Source organism: Apodemus sylvaticus, chromosome 15, assembly GCF_947179515.1.
Source record: "Apodemus sylvaticus chromosome 15, mApoSyl1.1, whole genome shotgun sequence".
NCBI classification, from domain to species: domain Eukaryota; kingdom Metazoa; phylum Chordata; class Mammalia; order Rodentia; family Muridae; genus Apodemus; species Apodemus sylvaticus.
In genome coordinates, this window is record NC_067486.1 from 54,379,778 (window position 1) to 54,400,254 (window position 20,477).

The 20,477-nt window shown below is 41.3% G+C and overlaps 1 protein-coding gene across 2 annotated transcripts; it reads left to right on the forward strand.

Moving 5' to 3' along the window:
- The first annotated feature begins 2,291 nt into the window (after positions 1-2,291).
- Abhd10 (abhydrolase domain containing 10, depalmitoylase) lies at positions 2,292-15,853 on the forward strand. Of its 2 annotated transcripts, XM_052158785.1 has the most exons (5): positions 2,304-2,485; positions 4,704-4,887; positions 7,984-8,095; positions 8,589-8,726; positions 13,637-15,853. In XM_052158785.1, exons 1-5 carry the CDS (start codon positions 2,371-2,373, stop codon positions 13,979-13,981), a joined length of 894 nt encoding a protein of 297 aa, XP_052014745.1. In that variant the 5' UTR covers positions 2,304-2,370; the 3' UTR covers positions 13,982-15,853. The 2 variants fall into 2 exon arrangements, with proteins under 2 accessions (XP_052014746.1, XP_052014745.1); XM_052158786.1 differs by lacking the exon at positions 4,704-4,887 and having other exon boundaries at positions 2,292-2,485.
- Positions 15,854-20,477: the final 4,624 nt, after the last annotated feature.

Genomic DNA, 20,477 nt, shown 5'->3' on the forward strand with positions numbered 1-20,477 from the left:
AAGAGGGAGAGAGAGAAATTGATTTACTGCCAGGCAGAAGAGAAAGTTTTTCTGCAGATTCCATGGGATTTGTGAGGCATCTCTTTAGCATATCCGGGTGGGTACCGGCTTACTTCATGCAGTAACAAACTCTCTTAATGAGATTTCAACACTGTCCACAGTCCCTGGGAGTTCTTGTAACTAAAAATAGGTCATGCAGCTATGATGTGTTCCTTAATGTTTTCTATTATTTTCAGGCAAAGAGGACTTTAATTAGTTACCTTAGGAATGGGGGCATAGAGAACTGACACTAAATCAAACTGATTTAAAAAACAAACAAACTAAAGACTTGCTAGTGCTAGAAGAAAGCTGAGTTATTCAATCAGCTTCGGTCACATGCTTCCTGTATGAGAGACTCAACAGTGCTCAAGGAAAAGGTTTGTCTGTCTTCCTCCAGCAAGCTTCTCCAGCATGGTCCATGTTCTCAAGGCTCCAAAGACGTGCCTGTATCCCAGTGCCTGCCCTTTGCTGTTATCTTTGGCACCAATGACTGTCCCAAAATCTCTAAAGGAGGCTATCCAAGTTTGCTTCTGTTGTTGTGATAAATAGCATGACCAAAGGCAACTTAATGGAGGAAAGAGTTTATTTGGTTTACTGGTTACTAAGGAAAGCCAAGGCAGAAATTCACCACAGAGGCTTGAAGCAGAGACCACCAAGGGCTATTGTTTACTAACTTGTTTTCAGGCTCATATACAACAACATCTTACACAGCTCAGGCCTATCCACTAGGGGATGGTACTGCCTCCGGTGGGCTATGACCACCTACACCAATCAGCAATTAAGAAAATGTCCTCACAGATGTGCCCCCACACAAGCCAATCTTATGAATGTGAACAATTGTCCAGTTGAGAATCCCCCCTTGCTAGGTGCTTAAGCTGACAAAATGTACCAAGACAAATAACGTAGTTTTACATAAAAACATATTTCACAAAGCACAATAATTTCAAGCAGAATTAGACAAGATAAAGTCCTATACTTAGTGAGACTTGAGGCCCCTAAAATTTCTTTGAAGGATGTCAGAATCCAGAGACCCTAGCATCACAATTTATTGAATTATTTTCTATTGTCATTGATTTTAAACCCCACCCCTTGCTTTTGTTTTTAAAAAAATGTGCTATTGAAGGTAATACACAGCTGTATGAACTGTTTGAAGGGACGCTAGCCAGCTTGGGCACAGCAAACGTGGCTCTGGAAGGCCTGGCCCTTCTTTCTCAATTCCTCCACCTTGCTAGAAACTGTAGCCCCCAAGGTCTATTCCCTTATTGGGCCACTTCCTGCTAATGCTGACTACCTAGTCCGGAAATCAAAGTATTTCAAGTCCAGCAATCAAAAGCCCCCTTGTGGCTGTCCTAATTAACCTGTCCAGTTAAACACCTCATCTTTACATGGGGTTTGCCCTTTAACCTTTATAAACTGCTATTTTCCTGTGGGCCTGTCTGTCTCCTCTCTATCCAGAGGCAGTCCTATGTCCCCCCCTCTGGTACAAATACCCCTTCCTCCTCTCTCATTTTCTCCTCCTTCTCCTCCCCATTTCTAGTCTTTGTCTTTTGCTCCCTGCTCTTTGTGTCTCTGGGGCAAATCTTTTTGTGGTGGGAACTTGGCCGTGGGGTGTCTTGAGCCAATACAGGTCCTTTCAGTGCTCATTTGATTTAGGATAGTCATAAAAGGAATGACAGTTGAAAGAATACTAAAAATTATGTGTATTATAACAAACATGGCCAGCTTGCCTGACAAAAGACTTTAGATTGTCACCCATCAAGCAACCATATGTGAATGAGTGTTTTCAGTATTTTTCCTTATGGCTGCTCCTTTGAATTTTCTGCAATCTGGTGAGTGGAAAAATGTTTGGGAGAGCACAAAGAATGTTTGATGCGACTCCAATAATGTGACTTTAAGATTAAGATCGCCTCTTGGAATCTTTCCCCCCCCCCCCCCCCCATAGGCTGAAATGGAGCCATAGGGAACCGGTAATGCAAGAAATCTAGCAATTTTTGTCCCAGTTCTTTAGGTCTTCCGAATGGTAACACGGTTTCCCATCTATGCACGCTCAATTTGACCCTGGCTCCTCTCCGACATTGCCGCAGTTTACTGCGAAGAAAACCGGCCAAGGCCGCCCGAAGTCACAAGCCAAATGCCCTTCATGGGTGACAGAACAACTTAGCAGAGACAGCAGCACTCGAGGCAGCACCCTTGCGCATGCGTCTCCGCGGGAGCAATCAATCCCACGTGATGCATGTTAGCAACCTCCACCTTCCAGCAGACTGCGCATGCGTGACCTCGGGACCGCGCGACCCGCGCACGTCTATAGTGGGCGCAGGGGCAGCTGGGAAGATGGCGGCCTGGGTACCTTGTCGGAGGTGGGGCTGGGCGGCTGTGTCCTTTGGCCGGCACCGAGGCCTGACCGCGTCACTAGGTCGGAAGCCCCCGCGGGCATGGTGGCTCTCAGGTTAGTGTACGGAAGGGGGGGCACGGCGGCTCTGTCGAAGGCCCGGCGATCGTCCAATGCCCGCTTGGAGCCGGCTTGGCGCGCCATTCAAAACTGCTCTGGCTGCCGCACTGAACGCTTCTGGGGAAGGCTCGCTGAGTTTACTTTTCTGCCGAGGCCCTGGGGCGTTCTTGGAGATCCTTGTTAGCGTTTACACTGCGATTTAAGGAGCTCCGGCGTTCTCGGATCAAACGTCAAGACCAGGAAAGAGAAATTAAGATGTGCATTTAATATATTTGGTTATTAGCTGCTCCTAGGGCTTTACGTATCCATATGTCAAATGTCTAGTCTTGCCTGTAGTGGTTAAGGAAACAAAGTGTGTATATACGTGTAAATGCCGTCCTTAGACCTATTATCTGATTTTTCTTGTTGAAAGAATTGGAGTTACTCTACAATGGAAACTAAAATTTGGATTGATAATATTACCTACATAGAATACATGATTTGTGTACATTGCATGGTTATCCTTGAATAACAGCCTTGGTGTGCTCTTCACATCTTGCCACACAGCTATTAGCTTCACAGTGCTTGGAAAGTAATGCTGTTATATAACATGTTTAATTTTTTAAAGCATTCAATCAATTTAACTTAACAGTGTACACACACACACACACACACACACACACACGAGTTTTACGTAATGCCAGAAAGTATAGTATGTCATTCGTTAACAAGAGTAAAATACTTTTTAAAATCTCTTTAGCAGTATTCATTAACAATATATGTATGCATCAGGCTTTCATCTAATCTATATTATATAAAGATGATTTATAAATTGAAGGTTGAATCTGTTATTTTACAGCTAACAAACATTAATTCAAAGTAACTGCCTGAAAAGAAATTGATTTGTTGGGAGTTTGAAAGGAGATAAAAGGATAATTTGAGTGTTTAATTAAAGAACTGGAAAATGAACCTTAATATTGATACAATCTATGACCAACAAAAACTGATCCCCAGTAGCCCTGTTTTAAATCCAGTTTTAAATCTGGCACATTCTTCCATACACTAAAACTTTGAATTTGGCACAAATACGGGATAACTTTAAAGCGTTTGGTTCTTTGTGTGTGTGTTTGGGTTGGGAGTATGGATTGTTGGTGTTTGTGAGACAGGGTTTCACTACATAGCCTCTGCCTGGAAACTGTAGTGGTCCCCCCTGCTTGTGGCTCTTGTGTCTTGTGGTTATTGGGGTACACTGTTAGACTCTCTACTCGTTTTTTTTTTTTCTCAAAAATTAACTGGACAAATTAAAAATGGGAAACATTTTTAGCGGGTATAGTAAGACTGCTTAATTTTTTTCTTTTTAAATAAGGGCTAGGATGGGTCAACAAAGTAAGCCCTCGACGGTTCACCATTTGCCCTGCCATATTTAAATAATTCTAAGGTATATGTGTTCCACTTACAAAAAGCCAGCCAACAGAAGTCAACGCATCAATTACAGAGCTGGTTTGAGAAGTATATTTCCAAGAATGATACTTGACCCAAGCTTATTTTTAAAGTAACATCCTTCTGAAACCCCACAAGTAGGAAATTATGGTGGTTTATTACCAGTCTCTTGCCGTTCCTGGGGAGGATTGCTCAATGCTAATCTGGTCAGAACAGCTCAGCACTTTGGACATCATTCCCTCCTTGCTAAATACTTAGAGGACTCTTGGTTATTTCACCTCTGCTTCCCAAAGCCTGGTGTTTCAGGTGCCTGCCAGTTTCCCTTTGAAATAATTTTGTAAAGGCAGAGGAAAGAAAGAAACAAAACACACATACATTTCTTTCCTCCTACAAAGTAAAAGACATGAAATTCCTGAAACATTGTTAAAACAGAAAGAAGTCTCAGGGGAAAAGGTGAAAGTGATGTATTTTAAAAGGTGAAAGTGATGTATTTAAATCTAAATGGTAATTGCCACTGTGTAGAATAATCCCATGGTGCCACCATGAAGATGTTTTCAGATGAGGTATTTTGTTTCACTGAAATTGTTACTTCATTCTGTATTTTAGAAAGTATGAATAGGCCTTGCTCTAAGAAGATAAACGTTTTGATGCAACTTTAAAACTAAAAATATCCTACTTGAAGCTTATTTTATTTTTTCTTATCAAATGCAGTGGGTTAAAGTTAACATGTGAAAATATGTTTTTTTCCAAAAAATTATTTTCAAAGTATAATTCATGCTTTGTATACTCTGTTTAGCTTACAGACAAAAGACATCACTTTCTTTCCTTAACCGACCAGAACTTCCAAGCCTGGCTTATAAGAGGTTAAAAGGCAAAACCCCAGGAATTATCTTCATCCCTGGCTATCTTTCTAACATGAATGGTAAAAAGGCAGTAGCAGTTGAGGAGTTTTGCAAATCTCTAGGTCACGCCTTTATAAGGTAGGAACAATACATTTCAGAGAATATATTACCATTTAGTATGTAATAGAGTCAGCATTTTAGTAGATGGAGTTATTTTAGTAGTGTGTAGACTTTGGTCTTATGATTTAGGGTCTTTAGGGTATTGGTGCTGTGCTGTCTGGATTGGCTGCAGGGGGTGTTATCAGGGAGCTAGCTAGTAACTTTGTTCTATAGATAAAATAATCTGTGTGGCAAAAAGAAATATACTTGTTGGGTTTCTTGTAATATCTTGTGATTATGGGTTTTCCACTGAAGACATAAAGGACTTATTTGATCTCTGATTATTACTTTCTAACACAGGGGTTTGAAGCTGAGAGTATAGAATAGTATACCTCAGGGGTAGAGCGTGTGGTTAGCACAAAAGCCCAGGCTTAGTTCCTAGCACAACCCACAAAAGAAAATGTTTTTCAATGTAGTATAATATTGTAAGATTTATATTGTATAATTTACATTTCTGTTTTTGTCCTTTCCTTATAAAATTATCTGACTATGTGAATATAAACAACGATGGGTCATATTTAGTTAAATCTTAATTTTATATCTGTTCTTTTTTCTCATATTTTAATAAAATATATTGATATAACAAAAATTGTTAGATTTATCAGTACATTGTTTTGATATTTTAATTTTAGGATAGTTTAATGGGGAAAGCATTGGTATAAAATTGAAGAAATAGGATTGAAAGAGGATTTCTATAAGTGACCTATGAAGACATCAGTAATACAAAGTAGACACAAATTTGTCATCCAGTAAAAGAAGGCTGGGCTACAGAGAATTTCTGAGTTCTTTTCTACCACTAACAGCCTGAAAAATCTATTCGACTAAATGTGAAGAATAGTTTCACTAATGGTCATTCAGTAGTTATAGAAAATCTAGCTACATATAAAATGTGTAGACATTGTCTATTCAATACATTTGCAGAAATTTCATCATTAAGGTGGATTTGGTCTAATTCCTTTTATCAGACTAGCAGCATTACTTTATTTTCATTCTCAGAAGTATTTCAAAACCTCTTAACTTGCTTTGAAGACTGGATGTGAATCATATGTTAAGAACTGTAACATGCACTTGTCCCTAAACAAGGGGTGAGAGCGCATGCAGGGTATGAGGCAGAACCACCCATCAGAATCAAGGGAGTCAAAAGAAGCTAAGGTGAGAGGCTGAGGAGGGCGGTGGAGGACAGACTTTACAGATGGACTCTGCGAACAGTAAAGGACAGGGCTATCTATCTGTGGAGAAAGGCCATCCATTCATAATCTGATACACAGCTGAGGAGGACATTCATAGTCAGAAATAGTGCTGTCGTTGCTTTTCTTAGTCTGAAAAATAATTTTAATAAAGAAATCAGTATCTTAGGACTGGGGAGACAAAGTGCTCAGTGAGTGAAGCACTTTCCGTGCAAGTGTGAGTGAGGACCAGAGTTCAGATCTCTAAACCCAACCTGTACAAACCAGATGGAGGTAGCTGCCCTCCTGTAATCCTGGCGTTTGGGAGGCAGAGAAAGGGAATCTCCTAACCCAGCTGTTTAGCCCACTAGCTGCAGCACTAAGCCTTGGGCTCAAAGACAGACTTACTTCAGTGTGTAAGGTAGAGAGTGACCAAGGAAGATACTGAGGTCAGCCTCTGGCCCTCCAGTCATCATGTGCACATTTACTCACACACATACACACACACACACACACACACACACACACACACACACACACACGCCCCCCTCACACATGGGAACACATCCACACATATGCTACCACCCACATAAAAATAGAACTCACCATTTTACTGATTTTTGAATTTCATTTGAGACTGAGAACTATAGCCAGATCCAGACATAATGCAGTTTTCTACATATTGGATGCTATATAAAAATGCATTTATAAACAATAGCTCTTTTACTACCGATTATTTAATTAAGTTCTTTTGTGAAGCATTGTAATAGTGGTGAGTGTAGCAACCTTCCACATCATTGTGTATGTGTGTGATCATAAGATGAGTGAGTGTGGCCATGTGTGCATGCGTGTGGAAACCAGGAGACAACCTTGGTTGTTATTTTGCAGGAGTCATTCACCTTATTTTCAGAGACAGGGTTTCTCTCACTGGTTTGAAGCTTGCCAAGTAGGTTAGACTGGCCAGCCAAGGAGGCCCTGATCTCCAGCACAGAGACTGCATGAGGAAAGCTCAGAAGTGAGAAGATGTGACTTCAAGAATGACTAGTGACTAGTTTGATGGGGAAGGAAGACTTTGTTAGTAGTGGAATAGTGTGCAAAGTTCATAGTTATAAAGGATCTGGCCAGGAATCAGGATTAACTCAGAATGACTTGTGATTTTAATAATCTGAGGCCATGATAAGATACCTCATCATTTATTGAATTGGGACTTTGAAGGAAAGGTAAAATTCAGAGATTAGACAGATGTTGAGCTGGAATCCCCAGAAACATTTAGAAGGAGGAGTTCATGGTGAATCTGATTCTAATCCTGAGGAGCAGTCAGTGCTATGAAGAGAATAGAACAAGAAGGCGTGCAGAGCCGAGAGAGAAATGCAGTGGAAGCGTGGGACACTCGAGGCCAGCTGTGCAGGAGAGACAGGGCTCAAGCTCAGGATAGCATGGGCTGAGGCGTACCTAAGGGATCGCTGCAGGGAGAAGGCGGATGGTGCAGCCTTTCTAACTTCAAGAGTGAGTGTGACCATAATCCACGTGTGAGGGAAAGAGCTCACCAAGAGCTGAGGTCAGGGCGCCTGGTAAGGACTTGAGTTTTATTAACTACACAGAGCATTCGGGATGCAGTGTCTCAGTTAGAAGGAAAAATAGAAAGGAGAAGAAACTTAGACTACTACTACATTGGTCCAGTTGACATAATAACTTGGACTAAGCAGTGAAGATGTAAGAAAGTGATTGACATTAGAGGTTCTTGGAAGTTAAGTCGGTAGGATTTCTGAAAATACATGTTGACTGATATTTACTGTAGTTAGGTCATGGCAGTAATGGAAAGTGCTCTACTACTTTGCTTTAAAGTCAAATAAGCAAGCCTGGACACATTTCAGACACGTGGGTATAAATATATGTTTTTTTTTTCCAGGTTTGACTACTCAGGGGTGGGAAGTTCAGATGGTAACTTAGTAGAAAGCTCAGTGGGGAAATGGAGAAAGGATGTTCTTTCCATACTTGATGACGTAGCTGAAGGACCACAGGTAACCGTTTTTGTTAATTAGAGTGATCTTTGACTCAAGCACTATTTGTCTTATTTCTTTAGGTATGACAATTGATAGTATTTTGTCAATTTCAATTATTTTGATTTTGATGAACAATTTTGATTTAAAATTATTGTATTTGTAGTTTCTAATAAGCAATAAGCACTTTAGTTCTCATTGAACAATAAGTTTGCTTTTATAGTTATAGAAATACTGGCTTTACAAAAGTTAGTTATATTGAGATACGAAGGCAGACGCTCTCTGAGTTCAAGATGAGCCAAGTCTACAAAAAGAGTTCCAGGACAACACAGCAGAAACCTGACTCCAAAAACCAAACAAATATGTTAATTATAATTGAATATTTCTTTGTATTACATATTAAAAGTCTGGGATCTACAAGGATATAAAAGATACAAAATCCATACATTTCTCTTAAACCATTCTCTTATAGAGTCTGAGAGTCCTCTCTGAAGCCTTGCATACTTGTTTTTAGATACTGGTTGGATCCAGCCTTGGTGGGTGGCTTATGCTGCATGCCGCGATCGCACGGCCAGAGAAGGTCATAGCTCTTATTGGAATAGCTACTGCTGCAGATGGTGTGGTGACGCAGTTTCATTCACTTCCTGTTGAGGTAAGTCATGAACCATTTGTTAACCCCTACCTTCTCTCTATGCTTACGTACTGTCTTCCTCTAACTTATTAGAGTGACCTGGCCTTTGTCCTTGCTGCCCTTTTGCTCGGCATCTTGGGTGGGTTTGTTTGTTTGTTTGTTTGGTTGGTTGGTTGGTTGGTTGGTTGGTTCTTGTTTTCCCCCCCCCCTTCGGTCTCTTATTTTAAGGTTTCCTTTTCTCATGCCTCTTTCTAGATATCCTGCCAAATACATGAAACATGGCACGGGTTTTGCTTCAAACTTTCTTCTTTAGCTCAGCTTTCTTTATTCATTTACCTAATGCAATTCCATATCACAATCTACTTTTTACCCTCTTACTCTCAGTTTGTGGTGTGTGACTAGTGTCTGTTCTTACATCATGTGAGACTGGACTAAACAGATATAAACCTACCTTTTTGAGGCCAAAAACAGACTTATGTTCTCTGGGCAGCAGTTATCAGCTAGTTATAGGTAGCACACTAGGGGTAGAGAAGTTTTTTTGTTTTGTTTTGTTTTGTTTTGTTTTGTTTTTTCTGGCTTCTTTGCTTTGTTAGCATTCTTTTCTAATAATTTTTGCGCTGTATCAAAAGAAAAGCAGGGCTTTTCATTAATGTTCTTCAGTTCTTCAGCAATTCATGGTAAAAATGAAGGGTCTGAAATAACTGGGAAGGTAGCTAGCTACTTTCTTAAGCTCCGATTGGATATACATTTAATCAGTGTCCTAGTTATGTTATGGAACACTATGACCAAAGTTGGTGAGGGAAAGGATTTGTTTGGCTTGCACTTCCACATCATAGCCACACACTGAAGGAAGTCCAGGCAGGAACTGAAACTGGGCAGGAAGCTGCAGAGGCCATGGAAGGGTACTGCTTATTGGCTTGCTCCCATGGCTTGCTCAACCTGTTTTGCTATAAAACCCAGGACCACCAGCCCAGGGATGACACCACCCACAAGGGTCTAGGCCCTCCTCCATCAATCACTGGCTAAGAAAATGATGTCCAGACTTTCTACAGCCCTGTCTTCTGGAAACATTTTCTTAATTGAAGTTTTCTTCTCTCACATGATTTTAGATTGTATCAAGTGGACATAAAACTATCCAACACAGACAGTTATGTGCAAGGACAGTGGAATGAGCAACATCTGTACTTTTGTGCATTGTTGTTTTGCTGCATTCATTTGAGGTTTCCTCTCCTGTGGAACTAAGTTCCCTGGTAGGCCATAGACAATAGAGATTAAAAGGGAGAAACATTGTTTCAAACTGGGCTCCAGACCTGCTATCAACCTTGAATTTCATTCCAAATCAGAAATGGGAGATATGCTCAACAAGTTCCTTCCCCACAGTAGAGCTTGAGAGCCAGATTTGCAGAACTCAGGAGGAAACGGGCAATGGGAGGGGTTTGAGGGGACATGGTGGAAGTTAATGTATGACTCTGAATGACAAAATGCTATTGATTTCTGCTTCCAGTTCTTTAAGGATCATGCTACTGAGCATCTGAGCTTGTTCTTAGTTCATGTTCTCAGTTTCTTAAGAAATAATAGCATTGCTGGAGATGAGGGGATAGCTCAGTTGTTAAAAAGCTCCACAGACAACCATGAGAAGATGAGCTAACCCCAGACTCATGCTGGTTTGGTTTGTTTGTTTTGGTTTGTTGTTTAAAGCTGATAGACTGGGGAAATGTCAGAAGAGAGAAAAACACTTGCTCCTTGCCCTACAACCTGAGTTCTGTTCCTGGGACTGACATGATAGAAAACCAACTCATGTAGGTAGTCTTCTGACTTCTATACAGGGACTGTGGCACACACATGCATCCTCACCTTTTCCCCACAAACATAAGTGTAATAATAAAACTGGTGGTGGTGATGGTGGTGATGGCAGTGATGGTGGTGGTGGTGGTGGTGGTACTGCTGCTGCTGCTGCTGCTGCTGAATATGATGATGATGATGATGATGATGAGGAGGAGGAGGAGGAGGAGGAGGAGGAGGAGGAGGAGGAGGAAGAAGAACATATAATACTAGGTATAGTGGTGTGCCCTTATAATGCCAATACTAATAAAGCAGACGAGTAGATCCTTGGCGCTTCATGTCCAGCCACCATAGCGTAGTGGTAAATCCCAGGCTAAGTCCAGAGCCAACCTCAAAATAACAGGTTGGAGGCAGGTAAAATGGCGGAGATACGAAAGTTCTTGCTGACAAGCGTGATAGCCTGAGTTTGATCCCCAGAACCCATAGGGTGGATTGAGAGTCAAGCCTGACTGATGCGCATATACTGTGGTGTGCACACACAAATAATAAATGTTTAAATACTTACTAAAGCCAAGATAGACAAGTGGCTCAGCAGTTAAGACGGTTTGCTCTGCTGTTGTTGAGGATTAGTGTTAAGATGCCAGCTCCCAAGTAACCAGTGTTCCCTCAGGCCCAGCTCTAAGGGGAAGGGACGATCACAAAGGCTCAGTGGCTTCTAGTCCAGCTGAGGGAACAACATTGAGTTCATAGACGAAGCTTTGCTACCAAGGACTAAGTGGAGGATGACAGAGGAAGACCCCTGCCCCCTCCTGGCCTCTGTGCATACTGGTGCACCCCACTCCCCAGAGAAGTGTGCATACGGTCATATAGACACATAAGCAACACACATACAACTTTTTTTTCTTTTTTGGAAAAGCAAATGACAGTGGGCCATATTCTTGAGAAATGTCACCTGAGGTTGTTGTGCACAGTGAAACTCACCTTAGCAGAGGCCCGATGTTTTTTCTGTCAGACCCAAAATTGCAAAGTTGGTCTTCCCTGTACTCATCTCTGATGTCTAGATTTTTTTCTCACTTATTTTCTCAAATATAGTTCCTTGATGTTTGCATTTTTTCTATTTCTTCGTGAATTTGAAACTTTGACCCGTTTTTGCTTAATCCCCTTGACTCACCAATACAGTGATTGTCGTGATAGGAAATTTTCCCAGGTTATTGCAGGTTGAAAAGGAGTTCCTTATGTTTTTTGTTGTTGTTGTTGTTGTTGTTGTTGTTTTGTTGTAGTAAATGCCAAGGTTGTGCACGTTTCATTTCCTATGTATGTGACTAGATTGCTCAGCATGTGGGTAAGGTGGGCATTGAAAATCAAATACAAAGTTTCTTCGGTAGGATTTGTATTGCTGTGATGAAACTCTATGACCAAAAGCCATTTAGGGAGGAAAGAGTGTATTTCATCTTACAACCTTCAGGTCACACTGAGCGGGATGTCAGAATAGGATCTCAAGGCAAGAACATGCAGGCAGGAACTGAAGCCAAAGTCATGGAGAAATGCTGCTTACTGACTTGCTCTTGGTTTGTTCCTCCTACTTTCTTACACAGTTCAGGGCCATTTGCCTAGGTGTGGCACCGGTATGCTGGGCCTACCAGCTTCACTCGCTAATCAGGAGAAAGCTCTACTAACTCATCTGTAGGCCAGTATTAGGGAGGCATCTCAATGGAGTTGACTGCTTTCCTAATGACTCCATCCTGTGTCAAGTTGACATAAAACTGAACAGCACCAGAAGGCACAAGGACACTTAGCATTACCTCCCCATTGACCCCTGGCCCTAAGGTATCAAGAGCGGCCCAGAGAGGGTGTCAGAGCCCTTGGAGCTGAAGTGATAGGAGACCATGAGATATCCAGTGTGGGCTCTGGGAACCTAGCTACACCCTGCATAAGAGATAGACATACTTTTAACTGACAGCCATCCCTCCAGCCAGAAAATTCAAATTTTAATAAGAAAAAGTATTAAAGGCGTATGTCGTAATCTGAAAAATAATCCTCAGAGGAGATGTTAATATTTCTTTTCACCAGAATTTAGAACTGATATTACTGTTCAGTTTTCAGGTGGCATTTCTTTTTTTTTTTTTTTTTTTTTTTTGGATTTGGTTTTATCGAGACAGGGTTTCCCTGTGTAGCTCTGGCTGTCCTGAACTCACTCTGTAGACCAGGCTGGCCTCGAACTCAGAAATCTGCCTGCCTCTGCCTCCCAGAATGCTGGGATTACAGGCGTGCGCCACCACCGCCCGGCTCGGGTGGCATTTCTAAGTCTTCTTTGTTACCCAAACCAATAAATTTTCATTCCTAGAATGCTGAAAAGTAAAAGCTATGCACTCTTTTTTTGTTTGTTTTTGTTTTTGTTTTTTTTCGAGACAGGGTTTCTCTGTGTAGCCTTGGCTGTCTTGGAACTCACTCTGTAGACCAGGCTGGCCTTGAGCTCAGAAATCCACCTGCCTATGCCTCCTAAGTGCTGGGATTAAAGGTCTGTGCCACCACTGCCGGACAGCTATGCACTTTTAAAAACTTTGTTTTGCTAGGTGGTAGCATACTCCTTCAATCCCAGCACTTGGGAGACAGAGGTAGGTGGATCTCTCTGAGTTCAAAGCTAGTCTCATCTACAAATGAGTTCCAGGATAGCCAGGGATACACAGAGTGATCCTTTCTTGAAAAACCGTCACTATCACTGCCACAATAATAATAGTGATAATGATGATTATAAACAATAATAATATACTTTCAACCAAAACTTATGTAAGTGTATGAATAATTGTTTTGAAATTTCAAAAGTAGATTGTTTTAAGATTTGGTTTTTATAACCATCAGTGTTTTGGGACCAGTTTCCAGAAATTGCTGTACTTTCCTTCCTTGTGTCTTCCCTTTCAGACGGGTCAGCAGAGTGTGACATAAGAACTTATATGATAGGGAGATCTGAGTGAGCTAATTAATTTTTGTTTGCTTTTCATGGGGTCTCCCTGTATAGCTCTGTCTGGCCTGGAACTTGAACTGGCTCTGTAGACCAAGCTAGCATCAAACTGATAGGTGGGCCTGCCTCTGCCTTAAGATCACTGGCTTTAAAGGGTCGTTGATATTCATGTTTTTATTTTTCCCACTAGATGAAAAAGGAAATAGAACTGAAAGGTGAGTGGTTCTTGCCATCTAAATACAACAAAGAAGGGTATTACCGGATTCCGTACAGTTTCATTAAAGAAGCGGAGCATCACTGCCTGTTACACAGCCCCATCCCTGTAACCTGCCCTGTGCGCTTGCTCCACGGCATGAAGGACGAAATAGTTCCTTGGCAGAGATCCCTGCAGGTTGCCGACCGACTAGTCAGCCCAGATGTAGATGTCATCCTCCGGAAACACAGCGATCACAGGATGAAGGAAAAAGCAGATATTCAGCTGCTTATTTGTACTATTGATGACTTGATTGACAAGCTTTCAACAATGGTCCTCTAGAATCACATTTGTGGTCGGTGTGCACTCTAGTGCATCCAGAAGACTGAAAGTGTGGTAATAAATCAAAGACCCGGATCCTTCAGGGTTCCCACTTTTAGTTTGTAAATATCTGATACATATTTATTTAATGATGTCTTTGCACAAATATACAAATTGTGACAAAAGTATTAGCTGCTGTTTGGAAATGTTTGTCCTCCTTTGATATTTTTCCCATTAAAATAGTACCTATTTTTTTATTAAAGAGATGTTTACCTTTCTATGTACACTTTAGCTGTGCCAGCTCTTAATTCTGTTCCTTTCTTCTACAATAAAGCTTGAATATTTTAGGTTTTGTCTGGTACCATTATATGTGGAAGTTTGTAAAATTCTGATTTTAAAATGCAATTCACAAAATAGAGGAAGATGTTTATTCAGGTAACTATGAAATGATTCTAAAAATGTCTGAAGCATAATAAAGTTGGAAAAATGAGGGTGCCATGCTATATTTAAAGCTAAAATTACTGTTAAGGTTAAATTTTCTTGTGATGTAAAAAATACTTCTAAATTTTGAATTGTCCTTCTTATGGGAGTCTTGCAGATTATTTTTTTAAGTTTAAATGTAAAATAACGGGTAATCTCATTTCCCACTTCTTTCATTTGATCGTTGTACCTCACTTAGCTGTCGCTCTGCTGCCTTCCCCTCTCCGCTTCCCTCCACACCCTTCCTCCTCAGTCCCCTCTGCTTCCATGCCATGTCTCTGTATGAAAGCATAGATACTGCGTCCCTCCCCCACCGTCACCCTTTCAGGCTCCCCTAATGTACTTTAGAGCCTTCTCTGCAGTCTGTTTTCCCTAGCCATGCAATATATGTATATTTAAATGTATATTCCACATATGAGAGAAAACACTTTCCATATCTAATGTTTCTCGTTACATAATCTCAGTTCCACCATGTTCTTGCAAACACCCTTATAGTTAAATGGTATTCATCTATTGATGTAGTAATTTTATATGACTGGTTAGACTAAAGATATGACAGGGAGATGATCTTTCTGCATTAATCCTGCTTTGGTGAATACCATTTGGCTGGCAAATTAATTGGATTAGTACAAATAGTTGGGTGAGTACCACTTTAGTTTGAGTGGGAGAAGGGTAGAGTCAGTAAGGAAACATGAAGTACTAGTATAAGGAGTGGTTTTTAATAACTACTGAGGTATTAATATATATTAGCCTTTATAATAAATTGTAGCTTGTTTTTTAGTTACTAATTTTGACTAGACTTTAGCCTTCATGGGTTATATCTGTCTATGTTACGATGACAACATAACTTACAAAATGAGTGTCAAAGACTTAATTTATCTCACAAACGTGGTTGAAAGGTCAGTTTAGGAAACATAGTGTTTATAGCCAATAAAGAAAAGGGTGATAAAATTTCTATGCAGCAAAGTGTTGCAGCTGGTTGGCAGATCATCCTGAGAAACATACCTTAGGAGTTTGCTTTGTCTGTCTGGGAACTTGGATTTCAGGGTCTCCCACTGTGGCTAGAAATGAGCATGTCGCTCATCATGCTTACACCAGTTCTCTGCAACTGGTTTATGTGGAACACCACTTTCTTCCCAGGAGCCCAGAATGTTGATATATGTGGAGCAGAGACTACCCCTGAGTAGTTCAGCAAAACCCTTTGGCACCGACTCTTAACAAGCTTTCTTGTGGATGGTATCACATGAGCTGTTGGAGCTCTTTGCTGGAGACCCAGTTTCAGGCTGTGTGACTCCAGTGTGGATTCTTGGAAGCTTACCCCCAGTTTCCCTGGGCTTCATCCCATGGGCCTTCTTCCTTTGCTCGCTCTGCTTTGGATCCATTCACTCTAATAAATCAGTAGTGAACAAACTGTATGGTGAGTCCTGTCCATTCTCACAAGCCTGCACACCTGAAGTGGTCTATGGGGTATCTGATACATATACAATTAAACTAATCCCTGGCTATCCCTTATCCCAGAGAAAATGGGGGGGGGGGATGAATCCTGTTGGCCTTGTTACTTTCAGCTAGAATGGAACCATTTGGGAGCCCCGTTAGCTAGATATTGCTAAACATGAAGAGTATTAGAAAATGAAGGTAACGATGTCCCTGCCTGTTAGTTTCCTGGGGTCCTGCTCTTGTATTGCCACTGCTGACTCTCCCACCTCAATTCACTTTAGCCCCGGAAAACTAATTTGTCAGGAATTGGAGATCGGGCTGCATCCCATAAGGTGAGAGACCCATGGCGTATGTTGATGCAGTTTACAAGTTTAAGGTACAAAGTGGAGCTTGGCTACGTCCCAGCACATGCACTAGATCTGAACCAGCCCCTTTGCCCTTTGTGCCTTGTTTACAACTCCAAAATGGTACAAACGTACATATAGATATAAGTAGGAAAGCACAACACATTTAGAATAGTGATGGGCCGGAGGTGCTAGCTTCCTGATCTTTTCCTAATGCATGGAGCGTAGTCCAGTGAGGAACTGATGGTCACCAACCCATAATGCTATAGGAAGGAAAAGGAAGCAAGGAAGTGGCGAGGCTTTTAAAGCCAAAGGACATTTGATTTCCTAACAGAAAGATCTCAATTGAACTGGTATTTTTTCATGTTTATGCAGATGCTCAGGGCCTCTACCTCGCCCCCCCCCCCCAGTTTTTTGTTTGTTTGTTTGTGTTAACAAAAGGAAAACTTTATTTAGTTTGGCGGAAGTTAACATCTCAGAATTCAGATGAGATCAAATTGATACTTTCACCATCAAGTGAAACGTCCAGTTACATCTAATTGAACTTTTGGCTAAAGAAGCCTCATGGAAACCCTTAAACAACTCAGGCTATTTATTGCCAAGGCTATACCATAAACCCATGGTAGGGTCAGTCCTATTGCTCAAGACAATGCTTAACATATCTCATTGAACACAGCGGTTGAGCTAGTGTCTAAAGCTTTGCCCCCAATGACTCTGTCCGTCCGTGATTCTGAAGTAGTGAAAGTACTCTTCACGCTGCCACACAAGAAAGGTAACTACCACCCCTGCAACAAACCCTGTTTGTGCCTGCAGGATACACTGGGATAATAGCAGCACAAATGTGGGAGTAGCCAGCCACTCTGATTGGCTGAAAGACCCACGCTAAGAGATGGAACCCAATACTGTTTAGTGGCCAAGAACCTGAGACTAGATAGGCCATAGTCCCATGGGAAAACCAAACTAGTGTTCTGCTAAAGGAACAGCAACAAAGTGACACCTAATGACATCCCATCATTCCCACTGATACATGCTCAGCTCAGCAACTGGGCAATGTATAGAGAGATTTGGGGACAGCTAGTCCTAAATGGGTGTCTTCATCAAATCCTTCCCTTCCAGGTACTATTTGGAGAGGAGGTAGAAAGACTGTAACAGCAAGAAGGAATAGACGACACCAAGAAAACAGTGTCTTTAGACAAAATAGGACCAACTTATATAAGAACTCAAAGAGATCTTATATAAGGTAGCATGCACAGGGCCTGCACAGATTCAAGTCACCCAGGGTCTCAGCGCTGAGAGGGTTGGAGTGGGAGTGGACAAGAGTTCTCATCCCTAACCAAGAAGCTGTCTCCAACTGACAACTGCTTGCAAACAAAAATTTAGTGTTCTCCAATGGAATCTCACTGAGTGTACAAACCACAGTTAGATGTAGGCCTTGTGCCCAGCCTAGTAGATGGCCAAGATAAAACAAACTCAATGATTCAGTGATATTTTTGTAGATTTTTGTTGTTGTTTCCTATTATGTTGGCTTTTTAAATAGTACTGGTCTTTTGATTATATATTATGGTTTCCAATCTTGTATTTTTATAGTATGCAAGTCCCTAAGCAGTCAATAAAAAAACCTAAAGGAGGTCCGAACAAGGCTGAGTTTTTATAAAGCATGGTGACAGAGCTAAAAGCGTATTACCATTCCCAGTACAGTTCCTAAAGTGAGTATGCCAAATGGTCACTGGATTTGGTACAGTGGGAAAAGTGTGTGGTGCTCTCCTGTAATCCCAGCACCTGGAAGGCAGATCTCTGAGTTCAAGGCCAGCCTGATCTACAGAGTGACTGAGTTCGAAGATAATCAAGGTTACACAGAGAAACCCAGTCTCAAAAGAAAAAGAGCAAAAACTAATTATCTAGAAGTAAAAAAAAAAAAAAAAAAAAAAAAGAACAAGTGAATGTTAAATACAGCCAATGCCTGCTATTTCAGAGCTAGTTCCAGCACTCACTGAGGCTATCAAAATTTCGAAAAGTTAGCCGGGCGGTGGTGGTGCGCGCCTGGAATCCCAGCACTCTGGGAGGCAGAGGCAGGTGTATTTCTGAGTTCGAGGCCAGCCTGGTCTACAGAGTGAGTTCCAGGACAGCCAGAGCTATACAGAGATACTTTACCTTGTCTCCAAAAAAACCAAATCCAAAAAACCAAATAAGTAAATAAATAAACAAACAAACAAATAGATAAATAAAAATTACGAAAGGCTGACATTCCTCGTGTAGAGCAGAATAGTAGTTGTTTAGAGCCCATGCGCAGCACCTAGAACACTTCATCATTTCTAGAGTACTTATACTAATACAAATATATTTTTATATTTATTGCAAAGACAAATATAAAAATATAAATATTTTGTATACTATATTTCTTAGGGGACAATAAAGGAAAATTACATTTTCAAAACATAACACCTCTCTTACCTTTATTATTATTTTTTTTTCCAGAATGGCCTTAAACTCATGGTCCTGCCTCAACCTTATAATCTTGAAATTACAGACATGCACTGCACTGCTATGCCAGGTCCAGACAAGAGTTTTTTGTTTTGCTTTTTGTTTTTGTCATATATATACATACCTTGAAATTCTCTGCTGATACTCCAGTCACTTTCTTTCAAGCACTTTTGAGTTTGGACTTAATTTCTTAGGCATCATTTATTCATCCTCAAACAGCCCTGACAAGGTGCCTAAATTCCTCTGGGTGTCCTCCCTCCTCCCTCCTCCCTCCTCCCTCCTCCCTCCTCCCTCCTCCCTCCTCCCTCCTCCCTCCTCCCTCCTTCCTCCTCCCTCCTTGCCCAGTTTGTAATGTTAATTTTCCTTTAGTTTTGGCCTTGGCAGTCTTTTCATTTTACTTCCTTGAGTAACATCAGTCAGGTTTATGGTTTTAACTCCTACCTACCAAGCCGATGACTCAAGTACCTTTCAATACCAATTAGATGGTTGTCTTGAGGGCCAGATTTATAAAACAGTCACCCAATGATCTCAGACAGGATCATGGGCCTCTCCAAGTAGCAGGATCCACTTTTATTATCTCTGTCCTTCACATACCACCCTACCTGTGAGTTCTTCTGCGGTAAACAGCGCCCTATTATTTCATCTACATCAGCCAGGTAAGCGAGTCTCTTGCCTTTTACCCATGATTTGGGAGTTTTCTCTCTCCTGAAAATATTCAAATTCTCTTGCTGGGCAAATCAATATAAGGCTAGTCATTGCTTAACAACTGGCTTTTTACCGTTGGCACTTGCCACCATCCTTGGGATATGTATTTTCATCAGGACCGGCTTCAAACTGCCTCTGTGGCATCTCCGAAAGCCACGCGGAGAAGAAATGGGGACCACACGGTTATACAGTTTATCTTCTGTATGGACATGAATGAATACAGATATCCTCAGGAATATAGAGTATTGGGAAATGTAACAAAAGCAAAGAACACTTCATTTTGGATACTCCATCTTTGTAATATAATTTACTTATGTCATCCAACAACTAAAGATGACAGAATTTACAAAGTAACCCTTAAAATTACTGAAAAATCTAACCCATGAAAGCACAGTTGCTTTATTACCTGGACCCAGCCTGATGATCCAGCCTCAGTATTCTTGCTGATTCTAAGACTTTTTCATCTTTTAAAAAATACTAATTTTAAATATTTATTTTATGTGCATGAGCGTTTTGCTTGCATGTCTACCTGTGCACTGAATGCAATCTACCAAAACTTTTAGAGTACGGACAGACTTCTGTTTAATTAGAAAATTGGTCTTATATGTTTTAGTTTAAAATAACATTTAAAAAGATGTATCCCTTGAATAGAGCCAAACCAAGCCACAGAGGTTTTCTACAGGTTGGAAGTTTCTGGGTGAAACTGGGTTGACAGCTGAAGTAAAAGGTTGCAGCTTCCAGCGTCCTTCCACCCCCCAACCCATCCTACCCTGTAACAACTGTCACTTCAGTGCACGGTCAAAGTGGTTTGGCTATTCCTAGCAGATGGGCACTTAGCAGAATGGACCCTCCCAGAGGCCCAAGTCCCCTCAGGCAGCTGTGTGGGGCCTCGGATACAATGCTGTTCCCCGAGGAGAAGAAAGGATTGAGCGGCAGAGAAAGAAGCTCCCAGCGGGAGGCAGGCGGTCTGGCCTGCCTAGGAGAGGACTGGTTTTAGAGGGCTCTTAGCAACAGCCCCGGTTTGACCCTCCTCAGCCGTGAGAAAATCAAATTAGAACGCCTTGCTTCTA

Excerpts from the sequence above, each read along its gene's own strand:
- Abhd10 (XM_052158785.1), top strand. The coding sequence starts at position 2,371 with ATGGCGGCCTGGGTACCTTGTCGGAGGTGGGGCTGGGCGGCTGTGTCC. Across the intron at positions 8,096-8,588 it reads ACGTAGCTGAAGGACCACAG|ATACTGGTTGGATCCAGCCT; the intron begins GTAACCGTTTTT and ends ACTTGTTTTTAG. Across the intron at positions 8,727-13,636 it reads TTCATTCACTTCCTGTTGAG|ATGAAAAAGGAAATAGAACT; the intron begins GTAAGTCATGAA and ends TTTTCCCACTAG.